Genomic DNA, 20,524 nt, shown 5'->3' with positions numbered 1-20,524 from the left:
TGGTTTTGCTGCGTTTTAGTATCAGGAGGTGAGCGAGCCGGGGTCCAGTAGCAGATATAGCAGGTTGGGATCAAGAAGAAACGTAGTTGAGGAACAAGCCAAAGGTCAGCAACCAATGGTTGCAGGTTGGGATCAAGCAGAAGTGTAGTCGAGGAACAAGCCAAAGCTCAGCAGCAAGTGGCTGCGAAAATATGGAAAGAACACAATAATCTGGCAAACGGGAAGCGCAAAAGCATGGGTGAAATAGGAAGTTCATAGGAGGAGCAAAGGGTTCAAGGGTCACCAGAAACATTTAAGGCAAGATTGTCCAGGGAGCTGTCCAGCATTTCAAGTGGCTGAGCATGAAGGGACACTTCCATACATGGCAGAGGTTGTAGGTTCAGATCCGGGTCCTGAGGATAAACGCCCCCTGCTGCTTCCTACAACCTGTTGCAAAGGCATCCCACCTTGCATGGTTAGGTTGTGTCATGGAGGGGGGGGGGGGGCTCATGTCAACACTTGTAAAGACTGGAAGTACCTACCTGGGGGGTGCATGGGGGTTTTAGGGGCTCCGTGGGACAACGCTTGAAGCAAGGAGTGCCGCCAACCAGCTCGTCGAGTGTTTGTGGTTGAGGGGCAGTGACAGGTCCACTTTAAGTTCTATGAAGATTTATTGAGCTGAGAATCCGGAATGACCTCCTGACCTCTGACCTCTTCTGTGCAGGTCCTGCTCTAGGAACGACCTCCTGACCTCTGACCTCTTCTGTGCAGGTCCTGCTCTAGGAACGACCTCCTGACCTCTGACCTCTTCTGTGCAGGTCCTGCTCTAGGAAAACCACCGCGGTCGACTTTTGCGATGTAAGTCGCCCTCCTTCATTAAACACGAACCGCCGAACGGTGGAAATGAAACGCAATTCTTTGGTAACGTAAAGCTATACACCCGCATGGAAGAAAATATATTTGAAATGCTACAATTTTGGCCGTATTCAATATATTTCAACAAACAAATCAATATAAATATATATATTATATACGGTATATTTGGAATGTATTTTCAAAAATATTTTTTATATATTTTGTAATAAAAATGCATTTCAATATGCAGTATATATATATTTTTTATTGCATATTGAAATGCGTTTTTATTACAAAATATATGAAAAATATTTTTGAAAATACATTTCAAATATACCGTATGTCTTTAAAAATACAAATCTACATTTTTGGAACGCATTTACAAATATATGCAAAGATATACATGTTAACATTCCTTTTTTTTTTATATGTTAAAAAAAATTTGAGGAATATATTTTAAAAAAATATATTTTAAAAAATATATATTTTTAAAAATATATTCTTCAAGTTTTTCTTTTTTAACATATAAAAAATCTGAAGAATATATTTAAAAAAAATATATTTTTAAAAATTCATATTTTTAAAAATATATTCTTCAAAATTATATACTTCAAGTTTTTCTTTTTTAACATATAAAAAAATCTGAAGAATATATTTAAAAAAAATATATTTTTAAAAATTCATATTTTTAAAAATATATTCTTCAAAAATACATTCTTCAAGTTTTTCTTTTTTAACATATAAAAAAATCTGAAGAATATATTTAAAAAATATATATTTTTAAAAATATATATTTTTAAAAATATATTCTTCAAAAATATATTCTTCAAAAATATATTCTTCAAGTTTTTTTTTTTTAACATATATATTTTTTAAATATATTCTTCAGATTTTTTTATATGTTAAAAAAGAAAAACTTGAAGAATGTATTTTTGAATAATGTATTTTTGAAGAATGTATTTTTGAAGAATGTATTTTTGAAGAATGTATTTTTAAAAATATATTATTTTAAAATATATTCTTCAAAAATATATTCTTCAAGTTTTTCTTTTTTAACATATAAAAAAATCTGAAGAATATATTTAAAAAATATATATTTTTAAAAAATATATATTTTTAAAAATATATTCTTCAAAAATATATTCTTCAAGTTTTTCTTTTTTAACATATGTATTTTTTAAATATATTCTTCAGATTTTTTTATATGTTAAAAAAGAAAAACTTGAAGAATGTATTTTTGAAGAATGTATTTTTGAAGAATATATTTTTAAAAATATATATTTTTAAAAATATATTATTTTAAAATATATTCTTCAAAAATATATTCTTCAAGTTTTTCTTTTTTAACATATATATTTTTTAAATATATTCTTCAGATTTTTTTATATGTTAAAAAAGAAAAACTTGAAGAATGTATTTTTGAAGAATGTATTTTTGAAGAATATATTTTTAAAAATATATATTTTTAAAAATATATTATTTTAAAATATATTCTTCAAAAATATATTCTTCAAGTTTTTCTTTTTTAAAAACATCTGAAGAATATATTTTTAAAGAAGTCATTTTAACATATATTTTTTTACATATATTTGTAAATGCATTCCAAAAATTATTATTATTATACAGGATTTATGGCGCCAACAGTTTGCTCAGCGCTGTACAATATAACGGGAGACAATACAGCAACAATACAGATCAATACAAGAGGGATAGGAGGGCCTGATCCTGGGAGCTGACAATCTAGGATGTAGATTTGTATTTTTAAAGACATACTGTATATTTGAAATGTATTTTTAAAAATATTTTTCATATATTATGTAACAAAAATGCATTTCAACGTGCAGTATATATATATATTTGGTGAAATATATTTCAATATTTTTATTGAGAAACAAGCATATTAACCATTAGCCGCCCGGCCAATGGCCGTTTGGCGGCTTCAGATGTGTCTCTCCATTCCGGGTGCACGCCATTTGGCGTGCTCCCGCACATGCGCAGTTTGCGCGAATGCAGAGCAGCGCAGCAGTGCGATCTGTCACCGGCCGTGCACCTCGGACACGGCCGACGACAGATCCGAGTACCGGCTCCCGTTGCTGGTACCATGTGACCTGCTGTGACCAATCACAGCAGGTCACATGACAGTTGTATACAATGGATGGCTTCATTCATGATGCCATCCATTGTATACTAGTGCCTAGCTGTGAATGGTCACAGCTAATCACATGCACATGTCATGTGATTAGCTGTGACCAAATCACAGCTAAGCACAAAAAAAAAAAAAGCTGAATGAATCGATTTCATTCAGGTAAATGCTTGCTTATAGCAAAGTAATTCTTTGCTGTAAGCAAATTGTGTAAAAAAAAAAAAAATACTGATCACTTCCCCAAAGTAGTACAATGTTACTATGGTAACATTGTACTTCTTTGGTCATAGTAAAATATGAAAAAAAAATCTTAAAAAAAATAAACAAAATGTAATAAAAAATTAAACATAATAAAAAAAATAAAAAATAATTAAAAAAAAAATATATATATATTTTTTTTCATACTGTCACCAGTAAGTGTCCCTGATCACCGCCATGCCAGTTATATGATGACGCTGTACTGCACTGGTGACAGTATGTAAAAAAAAAATAGTGAAAAAAATTTTTTAAATTTTTTAATTTTCCGAAAAATTATGACAAAAAAATACAACTTCAAAAAACTCGCCATGCCTCTTATGAAGGACGTCGGACTGTCTACTCTGCAAAAAGGGGTCATTTGGGGGATATCTGTACCGTCCTGACATTTGGGGGATATCTGTACTGACATTTGGGGAATATCTGTACTGTCCTGACATTTGGGGGATATCTGTACCGTCCTGACATTTGGGGGATATCTGTACCGTCCTGACATTTGGGGGATATCTGTACCGTCCTGACATCTGGGGGATATCTGTACTGTCCTGACATTTGGGGGATATCTGTACCGTCCTGACATCTGGGGGATATCTGTACCGTCCTGACATTTGGGGGATATCTGTACCGTTCTGACATTTGGGGGATATCTGTACAGTTCTGACATTTGGGGGATATCTGTACTGTTCTGACATTTGGGGGATATCTGTACCGTTCTGACATTTGGGGGATATCTGTACCGTCCTGACATCTGGGGGATATCTGTACCGTCCTGACATCTGGGGGATATCTGTACCGTTCTGACATTTGGGGGATATCTGTACAGTTCTGACATTTGGGGGATATCTGTACTGTTCTGACATTTGGGGGATATCTGTACCGTTCTGACATTTGGGGGATATCTGTACCGTCCTGACATTTGGGGGATATCTGTACTGTCCTGACATTTGGGGGATATCTGTACTGTCCTGACATTTGGGGGATATCTGTACCGTCCTGACATTTGGGGGATATCTGTACTGTTCTGACATTTGGGGGATATCTGTACTGTCCTGACATTTGGGGGATATCTGTACTGTTGACATTTGGGGGATATCTGTACCGTCCTGACATTTGGGGGTATCTGTACTATTCTGACATTTGGGGGATATCTGTCCTGTCCTGACATTTGGGGGATATCTGTACCGTCCTGACATTTGGGGGATATCTGTACCGTCCTGACATTTGGGGGATATCTGTACCGTCCTGACATTTGGGGGATATCTGTACCGTCCTGACATTTGGGGGATATCTGTACCGTCCTGACATTTGGGGGATATCTGTCCCGTCCTGACATTTGGGGGATATCTGTACTGTCCTGACATTTGGGGGATATCTGTACCGTCCTGACATTTGGGGGATATCTGTACCGTCCTGACATTTGGGGGATATCTGTCCCGTCCTGACATTTGGGGGATATCTGTACTGTTCTGACATTCTTGGACCTCAAGATATTAGATTGGCTGTCAGTACTTCAGGATTGATCAATATTCAGATCTATACCATAGTTTGTGAACTCTATAACTTTCCTACAAACTAAATAATACATCTAATTTGGGTTATTGTCACCAAAGACATGTAGCAGAATACATCTCGGCCTAAATTTATGAAGAACAATTATTTATTTGCAAACTTTTATAACAGAAACAAAGAAAAACGTGTTTTTTTCAAAATTTTTGGTCTTTTTTTGTTAATTTAGCAAAAAATAAAAACCCCAGCGGTGATTAAATACCACCAAAAGAAAGCTCTAGTTGTGTGAAGAAAATTTTAGTTTGGGTACAATGTTGTATGACCGCGCAATTGTCATTCAAAGTGTGAGAGCGCTGAAACCTGAAAAATATTTACACATTGTACATTCACATCATTATTTATTATTATTGCTATTATTTTTAATAACAATTAAAAAAATGATACATTGAAATATATATTAAATCTTATTATTATTTCAGATAATAATACCAATGAAAAAAATGATGAAAATAAATATTTTAAAAATTGATAAACATATATATATTTATTGAAATATACTTAGAAGTATATTGAATATGGCAAAAATCGTAGCATTTCAAATATATTTTCTTCCATGTGGGAAGTTGCAGTTTCTGTCGGTACAGCAGATGGCGCCATCCATTTAGAGGTGGAACCGCGTTCAGTCTCATTTGTCTTCGGCCAATCGGCTGCTGAATTGATCTCTTCAAATCCGATATTACTATTGACTTTTTTTTTTTTTTTTTGTACCCCTGGATTGGGGCGGTTTCGGCAAAAACTGATCCAGCTGGCAAATTTTGCAAAATTCAAAACTCTTAAAGGGTAACTCCACTGGGGAAAAAAAATATATTTTCTTTTTCAATCTGTCATCTTCTGTAAGATGCAATATGGCCGCCTGGAGGCACGCTACGCAGATAGTGTATGCCCCCCCCCCTCCCCCCCCGGATATTTAATTTCCTGTCTGTGATTGGCCGGCTGATTTTCCCAGAAGTCTGTTCTAAGATACAAGTCAGATTTTGGGCAATAAAAATGTCTTTTTTTTTTCAGTGAGATACTCCCAAAAAGAAAATCATGCCTAAAGGGATGCAGACCCCGCCCCTTTCCTCATTAGAGCTCTGCAGGTGCAGCATCTGATTGGTAGTTATAAAGCCCCTCCCATTCCCTCTGCACACAGAGAAACACAGAGATTTCTTCGGAACAGCGAAAGGTGGGAATCTGCTACAAAGGCCCTGCAATGTCCAGAGATCACCCACAAGGGGGCGGGGTTTACTTCCGAAAGGGGAGTTACCCTTTAATTTTGTTTACAGAGCTTTACATATAAAAGTTTTATGTGAAAAAATAATATTTTTTATTCAGTTTATTTAGAAGTTGTGCATTAGGGTTTTATTTAGTGCCGTTTAGTTTATTTCATGTTCTTTGTGGGTTTTTTTTTTTCTTTTGCTTTTTCATCCTAATTTGCATATTTTAAACTTTTTTTTTTTTTGCTTGTTGGTTTCTGTTGTTTGCTTCAGATATATTAGATATAATTTTCTATGTTGTCTCTTCAGAATCTATTATTATTATAATTAATATTAATATTATGTTTTAATATTTGTATTATTTATCATGTTTTATTATTTGTTAGATTTATTTATTATATTTTATTATTTAAAATAATATTTGTATTATTATGTTAGATTTATTATATTTTACTATTTAAAATAATTTTTGTATTATTTATTATGTTTTATTATTTGTTAGATGTATTTAATATATTTATGATTTAAAAGAATATTTTTAATATTTATTATATTTTATTATTTGTTAGAGCTATGTATTATATTCTATTGTTGTTTTTAATATTTGTATTATTTAGATTTCATTATTTGTTAGATTTATTTATTATATTTTATTATTTAAAAGAATATTTTTAACATTTATTATATTTTATTATTTGTTAGATCTATTTATTATATTTTATTGTTTTTAATATTTGTATTCTGTGTTATATTTTATAATTTGTTAGATTTATTTATTATATTTTATTTTTTAAAAGTTTTTTTTATTATTTATTAAATTTTATTGTATTTTATTGTATTATTTGTTAGATTTATTTATTATATTTTAATTTTTTTATATAATATTTGTATTATTTATTATGTTTTATTATTTGTTAGATGTATTTAATATATTTATGATTTAAAAGAATATTTTTAATATTTATTATATTTTATTATTTGTTAGAGCTATGTATTATATTCTATTGTTTTTAATATTTTTTATTATTTAGATTTCATTATTTGTTAGATTTATTTATTATATTTTATTATTTAAAAGAATATTTTTAACATTTATTATATTTTATTATTTGTTAGATCTATTTATTATATTTTGTTTTTAATATTTGTATTCTGTATTATATTTTATTATTTGTTAGATTTATTTATATTTTATTGTTTAAAAGTTTTTTTTTTATTATTTATTAAATTTTATTTGTATTATTTGTTATATAAAAAAATTTAAATATAATAAATAAATCAAACAATAAATACTACAAATATTATATAAAAAAAATTTAAATATAATAAATAAATCTAATATTTGTATTATTTATTGTTTGATTTATTTATTATATTTTATTATTTTAATTTTTTTTTAATTATTTATATTTTATTTTTTAGATGTATTTATTTTATTGTTTGTTTTTTAATCTTTGTATTATTTATTATATTATTTGTTAGATTTATTTATTATATTTTATTGTGTTTTTGTTTTTAAATATTTGTATTATTTATTATATTTTATTGTTTTATGTATTATATTTTATTATTTAAAAAAAAATTTGCATTCTTTATTAAATTGTATTATTATTTTTATATTTTTATAACATAAGGAATGGAATAAACGTTTTCCCAGGTGTTAGATCTTTACAGCGAAGATATAAATTGGATTAGTTCGAGATTGGGAGATGTTCTTGTACAGCGCATTGTATGATTGGATTGCATAGTGGGTGTGTCTGTGAGATGCGAGTAGATTGGGGCGTATTGTTAGATTGTTCTCCTCCTGCATTCCCCTATGGCTCTATTGCCACGCAGCGGTTGTGGCCCGCCCATTCAGTAGAATTGGTCGCATTTGGCAGCAGGCCCCTCCCTTTCACTGGAATGGGTCGCATTTGGCAGCAGGCCCCGCCCATTGAATGTGACAACAGGTATCATTTTTGCTATGGGCCATCCAGGGGCCTTTGAAGCTCATTCTGCTCCTCTGAAAAGCGATCCATGCTCAGATCATGGCGCATCCCCGGGACAGGAAATGAACCTCTAACTTCCTGTTGGGTCTCCAGGGTAAGACATGGAGCCTCTAACTTCCTGTTGGGTCTCCAGGGTAAGACATGGAGCCTCTAACTTCCTGTTGCATCTCAAAAGCAGGACATGAACCACTAGCTTCCCATTGCATCTCCAGGACAGAAAATGACTCACTAACTTCCTGTTGGGTTTACAGGGCAGGAAATGAACCTCTAACTTCCTGTTGGGTTTACAGGGCAGGAAATGAACCTCTAACTTCCTGTTGCATCCCCAGGACAGGAAAGGAACCTCTGATTTCCTGTTGGGTTTATATGACAGGAAATGACCCACTAACTTCCTGTTGCATCCACATGACAGGAAATGAACCTCTAACTTCCTGTTGCGCCTCCAGGGCAGGAATGGCCTGCTAACTTCCTGTTGTGTCTCCAAGACAGGAAATGACTCACTAACCTTCCTGTTGGGTCTTCAGGGCAGGAAAGGAACCTCTAACTTCCTGTTAGGTCTACAGGGCGGGAAATAACCTCTAATTTCCTGTTGGGTCTCTAGGGCAGGAAATTAACCTCTAACTTCCTGTTGCGTCTCTAGGGCAGAAAATGGACTTCTAACTTCCTGTTGCGTCTCCATGCCAGGATATGAACCACTAGCTTTCTATTGTGTCTCTAGGACAGGAAATGACTCACTAACTTCCTGTTGGTCTCCCGGGCAGGAAAGGAACCTCTAACTTCCTGTTGCATCCACAAGACAGGAAATTAACCTCTAAGTTCCTGTTGTGTCTTCAGGGCAGGAAATTAACCTCGAACATCCTGTTGCATCCCCAAGACAGGGAATTAACCTCTAACTTCCTGTTGCGTCTCCAGGGCCGTAAATGACCCACTAACTTCCTGTTGCATCCACAAGACAGGAAATTAACCTCTAACTTCCTGTTGGGTCTCTAGGGCAGGAAATGGACCTCTAACTTCTTGTTGCGTCCCCAAGACAGGAAATTAACCTCTAACTTCCTGTTGGGTCTCTAGGGCGGGAAATGGACCTCTAACTTCTTGTTGCGTCCCCAAGACAGGAAATGGACCTCTAACTTCCTATTGCATCCCCAAGACAGGAAATGAACCTCTAACTTCCTGTTGGGTCTCCAGGGCAGGAGAAGGACCTCTAACTGCCTGTTGCATCCCCGAGGCAGGAAATTAACCTCTAACTTCCTGTTGCGTCTCCAAGGCAGGAGATGGACCTCTACCTGTTGCATCCACAAGACAGGAAATGAACCTCTAACTTCCTGTTGGGTCTCTAGGGCAGGAAATGGACCTCTAACTTCCTGTTGCATCCATAAGACAGGAATTGGACGTCTAACTTCCTATTATATCTCCAGGGCATGAAATTAACCCCTAACTTCCTGTTTACAGGGCAGGAAAGGAACCTATGACTTTCTATTGTGTCTACAGGGCAGAAAGGAACCTCTAACTTCCTGTTGCATCCCCAGGACAGGAGAAGAACCTCTAACTTCCTATTGGGTCTACAAGGCAGGAAAGGAACCTCTAACTTCCTGATGGGTCTACAGGGCAGGAAAGGAACTTCTAACTTCCTGTTGCATCCCCAGGACAGGAAAGGAACCTCTAACTTCCTATTGGGTCTACAAGGCAGGAAAGGACCCTCTAACTTCCTGGTGGGTCTACAGGGCAGGAAAGGAACCTCTGACTTCCTGTTGCATCCCCAGGACAGGAAAGAAACCTCTAACTTCCTGTTGCATCCCCAGGACAGGAAAGGAACCTCTAACTTCCTGTTGCATCCCCAGGACAGGAAAGGACCCTCTAACTTCCTGCTGGGTCTACAGGGTAGGAAAGGACCCTCTAACTTCCTGGTGGGTCTACAGGGCAGGAAAGGAACCTCTAACTTCCTGTTGGGTCTACAGGGCAGGAAAGGAACCTCTAACTTCCTGTTGGGTCTACAGGGCAGGAAAGGAAACTAACTTCCTGTGGCGTCTCCAGAACATGAATTGAGAGGAAGAACTGACCGGGGTTCTAACCTTTCTCTTCTTTCTTGCTGTGTCCTTTGAAGGTGTCAGATTCCTCCCATACTGTATACAGGAAGGCCCCTCCCCTTATATAGAGAAGGCGCACCAACCTTGTGACCTCCATGATTAACCCCTTCCTGTACAGCAGTCCAGCCGGGGCGGAGTCCGATATGAAGGATTCCTGGGAAGGTCGGGGAGCCGCGTGTTGTGTGCACAGGGTGTCGTACGTATACTATATATACATTGGAAGGTGTGGCTGGGGGGAGGAGCTCCACCAAAGTCTACTTCCATCTCAGAGGGCCACATTTCAGAAGAAAAACCTTTTTACGGGGCCCCATGCATGCTCATGGAAAAGGGAGGAGATACACACAGGCTAGGCCGTGGGGCTGTGTGTTTCTATTGATATACACAGTGTGGGGAGACACAGCATCCCTGCATGCAAAGGTGGCTCCATAGAACTGTGCAAGAGAAAGGAGCCACCCTGAGGCAGAGGTCATGTGACCAGCTTCACCAAGAACATAGGCATCCCTGTTCTCACGGACATCTCCTGCAGCCACTCCCCGTGTTGCCTGGCATTTCTCAGGGCAGGTTTTCTGACGGTGACACCAGTGGTCCCTGGCTGTAACGGGAGGCGCCTGGTTTATAAATGTCCTCCATGGTATGAAGGTGTCAGGTGGTGGACCTACACAGCCCACAGGAAGGGAGGATTCAGAACTGGTTGGTATTTAGCAATTTTACTTTTTACCTGGACCGGCGTTCTGTAGCCAGTGCTTGCCGAAAGAGGAACTCTACTACTCTGAGTACTGTAAGGTGCTATACCTCAGACAGACAGCAGGGGGGACCACTCTGAGTACTGTAAGGTGTAATACCTCAACCAGCGGGGACCATTCTGAGTACTGTAAGGTGCAATACCTCAGACAGCCAGCGCGGGGACCATTCTGAGTACTGTAAGGTGCAATACCTCAGACAGCCAGCGCGGGGACCATTCTGAGTACTGTAAGGTGCAATACCTGAGACAGCCAGCGGGGGGACCATTCTGAGTACTGTAAGGTGCAATACCTGAGACAGCCAGCGGGGGGACCATTCTGAGTACTGTAAGGTGTAATACCTCAGAAAACCAGCTGGGGGATCATTCTGAGTACTGTAAGGTGCAATACCTCAGACAGCCAGCAGGGGGACCGACCATTCTGAATACTGTAAGGTGCTATACCTCAGACAACCAGCAGGGGGACCATTCTGAGTACTGTGAGGTGTAATACCTCAGACAACCAGCTGGGGACCATTCTGAGTACTGTAAGGTGCTATACCTCATACAACCAGCGGGAGGGGGGGGGACCATTCTGAGTACTGTAAGATGTAATACCTCAGACAACCAGCGGGGGGACCATTCTGAGTACTGTAAGGTGTAATACCTCAGACAGCCAGCGGGGGGACCATTCTGAGTACTGTAAGGTGCAATACCTGAGACAACCAGTGGGGGGACCATTCTGAGTACTGTAAGGTGCAATACCTGAAACAGCCAGCGGGGGGACCATTCTGAGTACTGTGAGGTGTAATACCTCAACCAGCAGGGGGGGGGGACCATGCTGAGTACTGTAAGGTGCTATACCTCAGACAGCCAGCAGGGGGGGACCATTCTGAGTACTGTAAGGTGCTATACCTCAGACAGCCAGCAGGGGGACCATTCTGAGTACTGTGAGGTGTAATACCTCAACCAGCAGGGGGACCACTCTGAGTACTGTAAGGTGCAATACCTCAGACAACCAGCAGGGGGGTCCATTTTGAGTACTGTAAGGTGTAATACCTCAACCAGCAGGGGGACCACTCTGAGTACTGTAAGGTGCAATACCTCAGACAACCAGCGGGGGGACCATTCTGAGTACTGTGAGGTGTAATACCTCAGACAGCCAGCAGGGGGGGACCATTCTGAGTACTGTAAGGTGCTATACCTCATACAACCAGCGGGAGGGGGGGGGACCATTCTGAGTACTGTAAGGTGCTATACCTCAGACAACCAGCAGGGGGGAGACTGTAATCAGGTCCCTCCTATGAGTCAGCCCCACCCAGTCCTTTGATGTGGCCCCTCCCTGCCCCCGGGGTGCTCCGGAATGAACAGACAGGATTAGAGTGCAAGCTTTGCAGACCAGAGTGGCAGGAACTTCGGCCCAGGAACAGCAGTTGTCTCCATGCTGCCATGTAGGAAGGTGGTCATGTGACTTCAGGATACTAGGCGGTCACCAGGTCACAGGCCGCCATCTTGGATCTCTACGGGAAAAGATATCGCCTTCTGGAGGTCCCTGGTGTGTCCTACAAGAGCCTGTACAGCCCAGATAATGGGGTCCCCCCCGGTGTCCCCTCCCCCCAGACACCAAAGGTAGTATAGGTACCTGGGGCAGCCAGCTGTAAGACAGGACACCTTTGTTTTGGGTTTGTGGGGGAATCTCCCCATTGTGGGAGGGGCCGAGAAACTACTGGGGGGAAATCTCCCCATTGTGGGAGGGGCAGAGACAACTACTGGGGGGAATCTCCCCATTGTGAGGGGCGGAGACACAAACTACTGGGGGAAATCTCCACATTGTGGGAGGGGCAGAGAACTACTGGGGGATCTCCCCATTGTGGGAGGGGCGGAGACACAAAGTACTGGGGGGAATCTCCCCATTGTGGGAGGGGCAGAGACACAAACTACTGCTGGAAATCCCATTGTGGGAGGGGCAGAGACACAACTGGGGGAATCTCCCCATTGTGGGAGGGGCAGAGACAACTACTGGGGGGATCTCCCCATTGTGGAAGGGGCAGAGACACAAACTACGGGGGGAATCTCCCCATTGTGGGAGAGGCAGAGACAAACTACTGGGGAATTTCATTGTGGGAGGGGCAGACACACAACGACTGGGGGAATCTCGCCATTTGCCTCTCTATGGGGTCTCTGCCCAGTGAGGGGGGCTGAGGTCTGCGATGGGCCTTGGCCTTGTCGGGGGTTGCGGCGTGCGTCATCCTCTCATTATACGGGGCGTGTATCAGACGAAACTGCCTGGGCTCAGCCTGGCTTCCCACACACGGGCGGTCATGCACATACTTGTCCCCGGCGCTCATAACCCAGCCCCTCCCACAACACGTGTTCACACACCACACACATACACACGGCTCTATTTATAAAACATCAGACATTCCGCCGTCTCTCCCGCCGCTCTCCACCAATCAGGAGGCTTCACCACACAGCTCATTAAATACGATGGTTTTATTTCTATGTATATTACAGCCGAAGGCCAGGAGACCCACAATAAATACATACAAGGTGTTGGGGGAGGGGAAGGGTGGGGGAGGTAATATACAGGGAGCAGTGCTTTTCAAGTTCCCTAAATATCGACAGCGGTATCAAGTTGGTGGAAGATCTGGAAAATCGGCATCACACACGGCAGGAACCGAAACGGAGGTCCCGTAAAGCCCTTTTTCCTCTGGGACCACCAGACCTAAAAGAAAAATGTCCTGCAGAACATTTCTGGCCACGGATGGGACACACGGGAGTCCTAGTGGGTGGCTAGGGTTCGGGCCGGGCCAAGGGGTAGGCAGATGAGGTGGTTGCCTTGGGCACTTTTGCAGGAGGGGGTGAAACCTGAGGACTACCTGAAGTAGTCCACAGCTCATATGGAAAGAGCGGGGGGGGGGGGGGGGTGGTGGTAATTTGACCTTCTCACCTTCGATGCCCAAGGACCTTGTCCCGGTTCTGTTGGACCTTTGAGTTCCCCAAAAGATTGGTCCCTTTACATCTTTCCCATCCTCCTCCACCCAACAAACCACTTGGATGACCTTCTCCTCCGAGGACGTATCTACATCTTTCCCATCCTCCTCCACCCAACGAACCACTTGGATGACCTTCTCCTCTGAGGACGTATCTACATCTTTCCCATCCTCCTCCACCCAACGAACCACTTGGATGACCTTCTCCTCCGAGGATGTATCTACATCTTTCCCATCCTCCTCCACCCAACAAACCATTTGGATGACCTTCTCCTCCGAGGATGTATCTACATCTTTCCCATCCTCCTCCACCCAACAAACCATTTGGATGACCTTCTCCTCCGAGGATGTATCTACAGCTTTCCCATCCTCCTCCACCCAACGAACCACTTGGATGACCTTCTCCTCCGAGGATGTATCGCCATCTTTCCCATCCTCCTCCACCCATGAACTATTTGGATGACCTTCTCCCCCGAGGACGTATCTACTTCTTTCCCATCCTCCACCCAACGAACCATTTGGATGACCTTCTCCCCGAGGACGTATCTACTTCTTTCCCATCCTCGACCCAACGAACCACTTGGATGACCTTCTCCTCCGAGGATGTATCTCCATCTTTCCCATCCTCCACCCAACAAACCACTTGGATGACCTTCTCCTCCGAGGATGTATCTCCATCTTTCCCATCCTCCTCCACCCAACTAACCCTTTGGATGACCTCCTCCTCCGAGGATGTATCTCCATCTTTCCCATCCTCCACCCAACAAACCACTTGGATGACCTTCTCCTCCGAGGATGTATCTCCATCTTTCCCATCCTCCACTCAACAAACCACTTGGATGACCTTCTCCTCCGAGGATGTATCTCCATCTTTCCCATCCTCCACCCAACAACCACTTGGATGACCTTCTCCTCCGAGGATGTATCTCCATCTTTCCCATCCTCCACCCAACAAACCACTTGGATGACCTTCTCCTCCGAGGATGTATCTCCATCTTTCCCATCCTCCTCCACCCAACTAACCCTTTGGATGACCTCCTCCTCCGAGGATGTATCTACAGCTCTCAGGCCATTAAGGCTGATACATCAAGCTTCAGTATCACGTAAGAAGTGCTTAAGGCATGCTAAAATGGCCTTGAGGCCAATGTCATTCGCATGCCGTTTTAGCATTTAAACCCTACAATAAAAAGTGGTGGCCCATTCCTTGTTATCTCTTGTGGGTCTCCTCCTTTTCTCTGCAGGCTTCAGGGGACCCCTGTGATTCATTCATTGAAGGTCAGTGGGAAGAACGTCCCTTTCATTGCTGGTCAGTGAGAAGAATGCCCCTTACACATTGGTGGTCAGTGGGAAGAATGTCCCTTACATTGGGGGTCAGTGGGAAGAACGTCCCTTACATTGGAGGTCAGTGGGAAGAACGTCCCTTACATTGGTGGTCAGTGGGAAGAACGTCCCTTACATTGGTGGTCAGTGGGAAGAACGTCCCTTACATTGGGGGTCAGTGGGAAGAACGTCCCTTACATGGTGGTCAGTGGGAAGAACGTCCCTTACATTGGGGGTCAGTGGGAAGAACGTCCCTTACATTGGGGGTCAGTGGGAAGAACGTCCCTTACATTGGTGATCAGTGGGAAGAATGTCCACCTTATAGTAATGGTCGGTGGGAGGAAGGCCTTACATTGGTGGCCAGGGAGAAGAAGGCTAATTGGTGTCTTGTTTCTGGCTCTGCCAATTGGCACCGAACCCAAAACTATGCAGGCACCATCACTTGGGAGGCCAATCAGCCACAGATCAAGGAACCCCTAACAACCTTCGGAGGATTCCTAGGGTTCTACGGAACCCTAGTTAAGAATGGCGGCACTAGGACCTGCAGTACAAGCATGTCCAGCTTGTTCTAGCATGTGCTAACAAGGCCATGGCATCAGGACTTCACCTTTTTCGGTTGACACGAGCTGGCCATGTCGCTGCACACCAGCCCTGAGAGTCGCCGTGATGTAGACTCCGTGGCCTTTCTCAGCAGTTTTACCCCAAAGGGACCCTTGCAATAATTTTCAGGTCTCAGGAAACCCCTTCTAAGATTAGTCCATTGGTGGGCATTGGAAAAATGCCCCTTACATTGGTGGTGGTCAGCGGGAAGAATGCCCTCCTTACAGTGGTGGTCAGATTGCCACCGTTCGAGTCATGCCACTGGCTCTGCAAAGTGATGTTAGACCTGGAACTTTGCAGGCACCATTACATGGGAGGTTGGTTAGCCACAGCTCAAGGAACTCAGAGCCACCACTGGAGGAACCCTAGTGCTCCAAAGAACCCTGGCTGATAATGGCTGTCCTAGGTAATATCACAGCTTAATAAATCAGGGCCTTTTTGTTTTAGGTTCTGGTGGTCCCGTGGAAGTAGCTGTCCTTAATAAGTAGCCTTTGGATCTCCATACGAGGTGGAAATTTATTTCCCAAGCAGAGGAATGTAGGTTGGGACATGAAGTTCCTCAAGAGCTGGAAAGCCACAGGACCTGAACCTCATCGATTCCTACCAACAAGAGCCCTACGACGTGAGATCTGCCTCACGTAAGGCACAGCAGACCATGATGATAGCGAACAGTCAAAGTGCAGGAACGTTGGAGGCTCTCCCAGTTTTGGGTGTTACCTTTCCTTCAGTCAGTAGACACCAAAAAAAAAAAAAAAAAATAGCACCTATGACGTTCTAGATGGAGCTTCGAGGTGGCATTTGTACCGAGCCTCTGGGGAGCTTAGTCAAATGGAGAAGCTGGAACCTTACCAAATTCTATAACCTGTATTTCAGGGTACAAAGCCGAGGCCAGACAGAGGCGTGCGCACTTATGCAACACCCAAAACGAGACATCTAGCGGCACAAAACAGGGACAAAACATTCCATACGCTCCCCTGGGGCTTCCCCTTCCCCCCCCCCCCCCCCACCGCCGCTTGTCACTCCTGATAGTCATCTAGTTCAGACGTAGTTAAAATCCTCGCTCGGGACTTTTCGGTTTCTTCAGGTTCAGAAGAATCTCATCTGTTGAGGGAGACTTTGAGATGCAGCCCAGCGTTGGGTGACTTCCAGCTCATCGGGTCTCGAAGAATCTTTGGTTTTGCTGATAAGTTTAAGGCAACGGTTTGTCGCCCCGAAATGCAGCGTTCAAAAACACGGAAGGTCCATCCTCGGTGCTCCAAAGTAGGAGGCGTCTCGAGAGGAAAGGTCGTCAACGAGAATGCATTTAACTAGAAGAGTCCTAAAAACCAACTGGGGAGGTATAAATTATCGTCTATAGGATGGTTAGAAGGGTTGAGTAAAATTCGTCCCGTACTCCAGGGCACAGCCGCAGAGTAGAGGCTCGACCAGGCGATAGTCTTCGAAAAAGGCAATCCGTACGGTCCTTTCCGTCAGGCCACCGGCTGCTCACGTGGAACACGACAGACGCCTGCATCATCGCACGCCACCTTCAGCTCATGTCTCCACCAGCTTGATGAGTGGCTGAGGCCGGCCCGCTCCAGCCGGAAGGTACACTCGCTTGCTATAGAGAGAGAGAGAGAGAGGAAGGGTGTTAGATGTGACCTCAGAAGGAACAAATATTTCGAGAGATCATTGCAGAAGTGACATTGAAGAGGACTTGAACCCAAAAAGTGAAGATTTGAGATGTTATGGAGAACATCTAGAAATGTTAGGACCCTGGAAAACTCTACCCAAAGTAGCAGTGCCCTTTCTGTGCCTAGGCACTCATGTTCTGTAGCCTCATAGATGTAAGTCTGTGGTGTGAGATCATCTAAGGCTGCGGTCTCCAAACTGTGGCCCTTTGCTTGCCTTTATCAGGCCCTTAGGGCAATTTCTCGTCTACTGATACGAGGTGTTATTCCTCCTACTGACACCAACCATGAGCCATCATTCCAAACCACGAGCCACTGACAGCACTGATGGGGTACCATTCTTCCCACTATTACCAAGGATGGGGCACTGTTCCTCCCACTAACACCAATGAAGGGGTACTATTCCTTCCACTGACACCAACGATAGGGCACTTTTTCTTCCACTGACAGCACTGATGGGGTACTATTCCTTCCACTGACACCAACAATGAGGTACTATTCCTTCCACTGACACCAATGATGGGGTACTATTCCTTCCACTGACACCAATGATGGGGTACTATTCTCTACAATTATTACCAATGACGGGGCACTATTCCTTCAACGGACACCAATAATGGGTTCTATTCCTACCACTGACACCAGTGATGGGGCACTATTCTTTCCACTGACACCAATGATGGGGCACTAATCCTCCCACTGACACCAATGATGGGGCACTAATCCTCCCACTGACACCAATGATGGGGCACTAATCCTCCCACTGACACCAATGATGGGGCACTAATCCTCCCACTGACACCAATGATGGGGCACTAATCCTCCACTGACACCAATGATGGGGCACTAATCCTCCCACTGACACCAATGATGGGGCACTAATCCTCCCACTGACACCAATGATGGGGCACTAATCCTCCCACTGACACCAATGATGGGGCACTAATCCTCCCACTGACACCAATGATGGGGCACTAATCCTCCCACTGACACCAATGATGGGGCACTAATCCTCCCACTGACACCAATGATGGGGCACTAATCCTCCCACTGACACCAATGATGGGGCACTAATCCTCCCACTGACACCAATGATGGGGCACTAATCCTCCCACTGACACCAATGATGGGGCACTATTCTTCCCACTATTACCAAGGATGGGGCACTATTCCTCCCACTGACACCAACAATAGGGCACCATTCCTTCCTCTTGACACCAATGATGGGGTATTATTCCTCCCGCTATTACCAATGACGGGGCACTATTTCTCCCACTGACACCAATGATGGGGGCACTTTTCTTCCCACTGACAACAAAGATAGACTACTATTCCCTCCACTGACACCAATGATGGGACACTAATCCTCCCACTGACACCAAAGATAGACCACTATTCCCTCCACTGTCACCAACAATGGGGTATTATTCTTTCCACTATTACCAATGACGGGGCACTATTCCTCCCACTGACACCATGACGGGGCACTATTCCTCCCACTGACACCAATGATGGGGCACTATTCCTCCCACTGACACCAATGACGGGGCACTATTCCTCCCACTGACACCAATGACGGGGCACTATTCCTCCCACTGACACCAATGATGGGGCACTATTCCTTCTGCTACTGACCTCAGGCGATATGTAATTTTTCTATCAACAATAATTTTTCTCAGTGGTGCCAGGGGCATTTTCTACTCCCGTTGGCCACAGCCCGACCCACTTAAAGTCTGAAGGACAATAAATTGGCCCTTTGCTTGCAAAGTTTGGAGACCCCAGATCTAAGGCATTGCTGCCTCTGACTGCTTGTCTCTGGAGATTCTGGGCTGAGATTTGGTGATGTCATTACTGTGCTGATCACTGTTCTCCTTGCTGGAAAGAAAGCGGTGTCTGAGGGCCTCTAGTGGAAGGACCTCCCTGCTACCATTGCTTTGCGTTAGCTGCATGATTCAGTCCAGGTGACAGACCTGGTGACTTTCCCCGTGGGTCGCTTTCAAGGTCTCTTCCGTGCGCCTAACACCAAGTAAGGGTGACCTCCATCCTTTACAGAGAAACTGGTCTCCTCTGGCAGCGGAATGTGTGCGTACAGCTATCCACAGTGGTAAGGCTGGAGATGTCCCTCACACCCTTCCTTCCATGGAGCCTCCCCCTCGAGAAACCCTCGCCCCCTTCCTTCCGTGGAGCCTCCCACTCCAGAAACCCTCGCCCCCTTCCTTCCGTGGAGCCTCCCACTCCGGAAACCCTCGCCCCCTTCCTTCCGTGGAGCCTCCCACTCCAGAAACCCTCGCCCCCTTCCTTCCGTGGAGCCTCCCCCTCCAGAAACCCTCGCCCCCTTCCTTCCGTGGAGCCTCCCCCTCCAGAAACCCTCGCCCCCTTCCTTCCGTGGAGCCTCCCACTCCAGAAACCCTCGCCCTCTTCCTCCCGTGGAGCCTCCCACTCCAGAAACCCTCGCCCCCTTCCTCCCGTGGAGCCTCCCACTCCAGAAACCCTCACCCCTCCTTCTTCCATGGAGCCTCCCACTCGAGAAACCATCACCCCCCCTTTCTTCCATGGAGCCTCCCACTCGAGAAACCATCACCCCCCCTTCCTTCCATGGAGCCTCCCACTCGAGAAACCCTCACCCCCTTCCTTCCATGAAACCTCCCACTCGAGAAAACTTCACCCCCTTCCTTCCATGGAGCCTCCCACTTGAGAAAACCTCACCCCCTTCCTTCCATGGAGCCTCCCACTTTTGAAACCCTCACCCCCTTCCTTCCATGGAGCCTCCCACTTGAGAAACCCTCACCCCCTTCCTTCCATGGAGCCTCCCACTTGAGAAAAACCTCACCCCCTTCCTTCCATGGAGCCTCCCACTTGAGAAACCCTCACCCCCTTCCTTCCATGGAGCCTCCCACTTGAGAAACCCTCACCCCCTTCCTTCCATGGAGCCTCCCACTTGAGAAACCCTCACCCCCTTCCTTCCATGGAGCCTCCCACTTGAGAAACCCTCACCCCCTTCCTTCCATGGAGCCTCCCACTTGAGAAAACCTCACCCCCTTCCTTCCATGGAGCCTCCCACTTGAGAAACCCTCACCCCCTTCCTTCCATGGAGCCTCCCACTTGAGAAACCACGGGGCTAGCCTAACAACGGTTTTGTAGACAAGCATGCTTCTGG

The 20,524-nt window shown here is 43.7% G+C and overlaps 1 protein-coding gene across 3 annotated transcripts in view; it reads right to left on the bottom strand.

Annotated features, from left to right (window-relative positions):
- Positions 1-13,259: 13,259 nt before the first annotated feature.
- Positions 13,260-20,524, bottom strand: part of TUFT1 (tuftelin 1) — a 28,102-nt gene continuing 20,837 nt past the window's right edge. The window contains exons 13-14 of one of the 3 annotated variants that reach the window (XR_016309480.1): positions 14,684-17,297; positions 13,260-14,621 (exon numbers count right to left, since the gene is read on the bottom strand). Coding sequence is in view for 1 of the 3 variants with exons in the window: in XM_089666160.1 (XP_089522286.1) it covers positions 17,231-17,297 (67 nt within the window). In the remaining 2 variants the exon portion in view is untranslated. Of the gene's footprint in view, positions 17,298-20,524 lie in introns of all 3 variants that reach the window. The other 2 variants (XR_016309481.1, XM_089666160.1) reach the window with 2 other exon arrangements.

Source organism: Staurois parvus, unplaced genomic scaffold, assembly GCF_062004578.1.
Source record: "Staurois parvus isolate SC_StPar_1 unplaced genomic scaffold, SC_StPar_1.0 ptg002566l, whole genome shotgun sequence".
In the NCBI taxonomy this organism is placed as follows: domain Eukaryota; kingdom Metazoa; phylum Chordata; class Amphibia; order Anura; family Ranidae; genus Staurois; species Staurois parvus.
The sequence above is the reverse complement of the archived record's forward strand: the minus strand, read 5'-3'. Positions and strand labels throughout refer to the sequence as shown.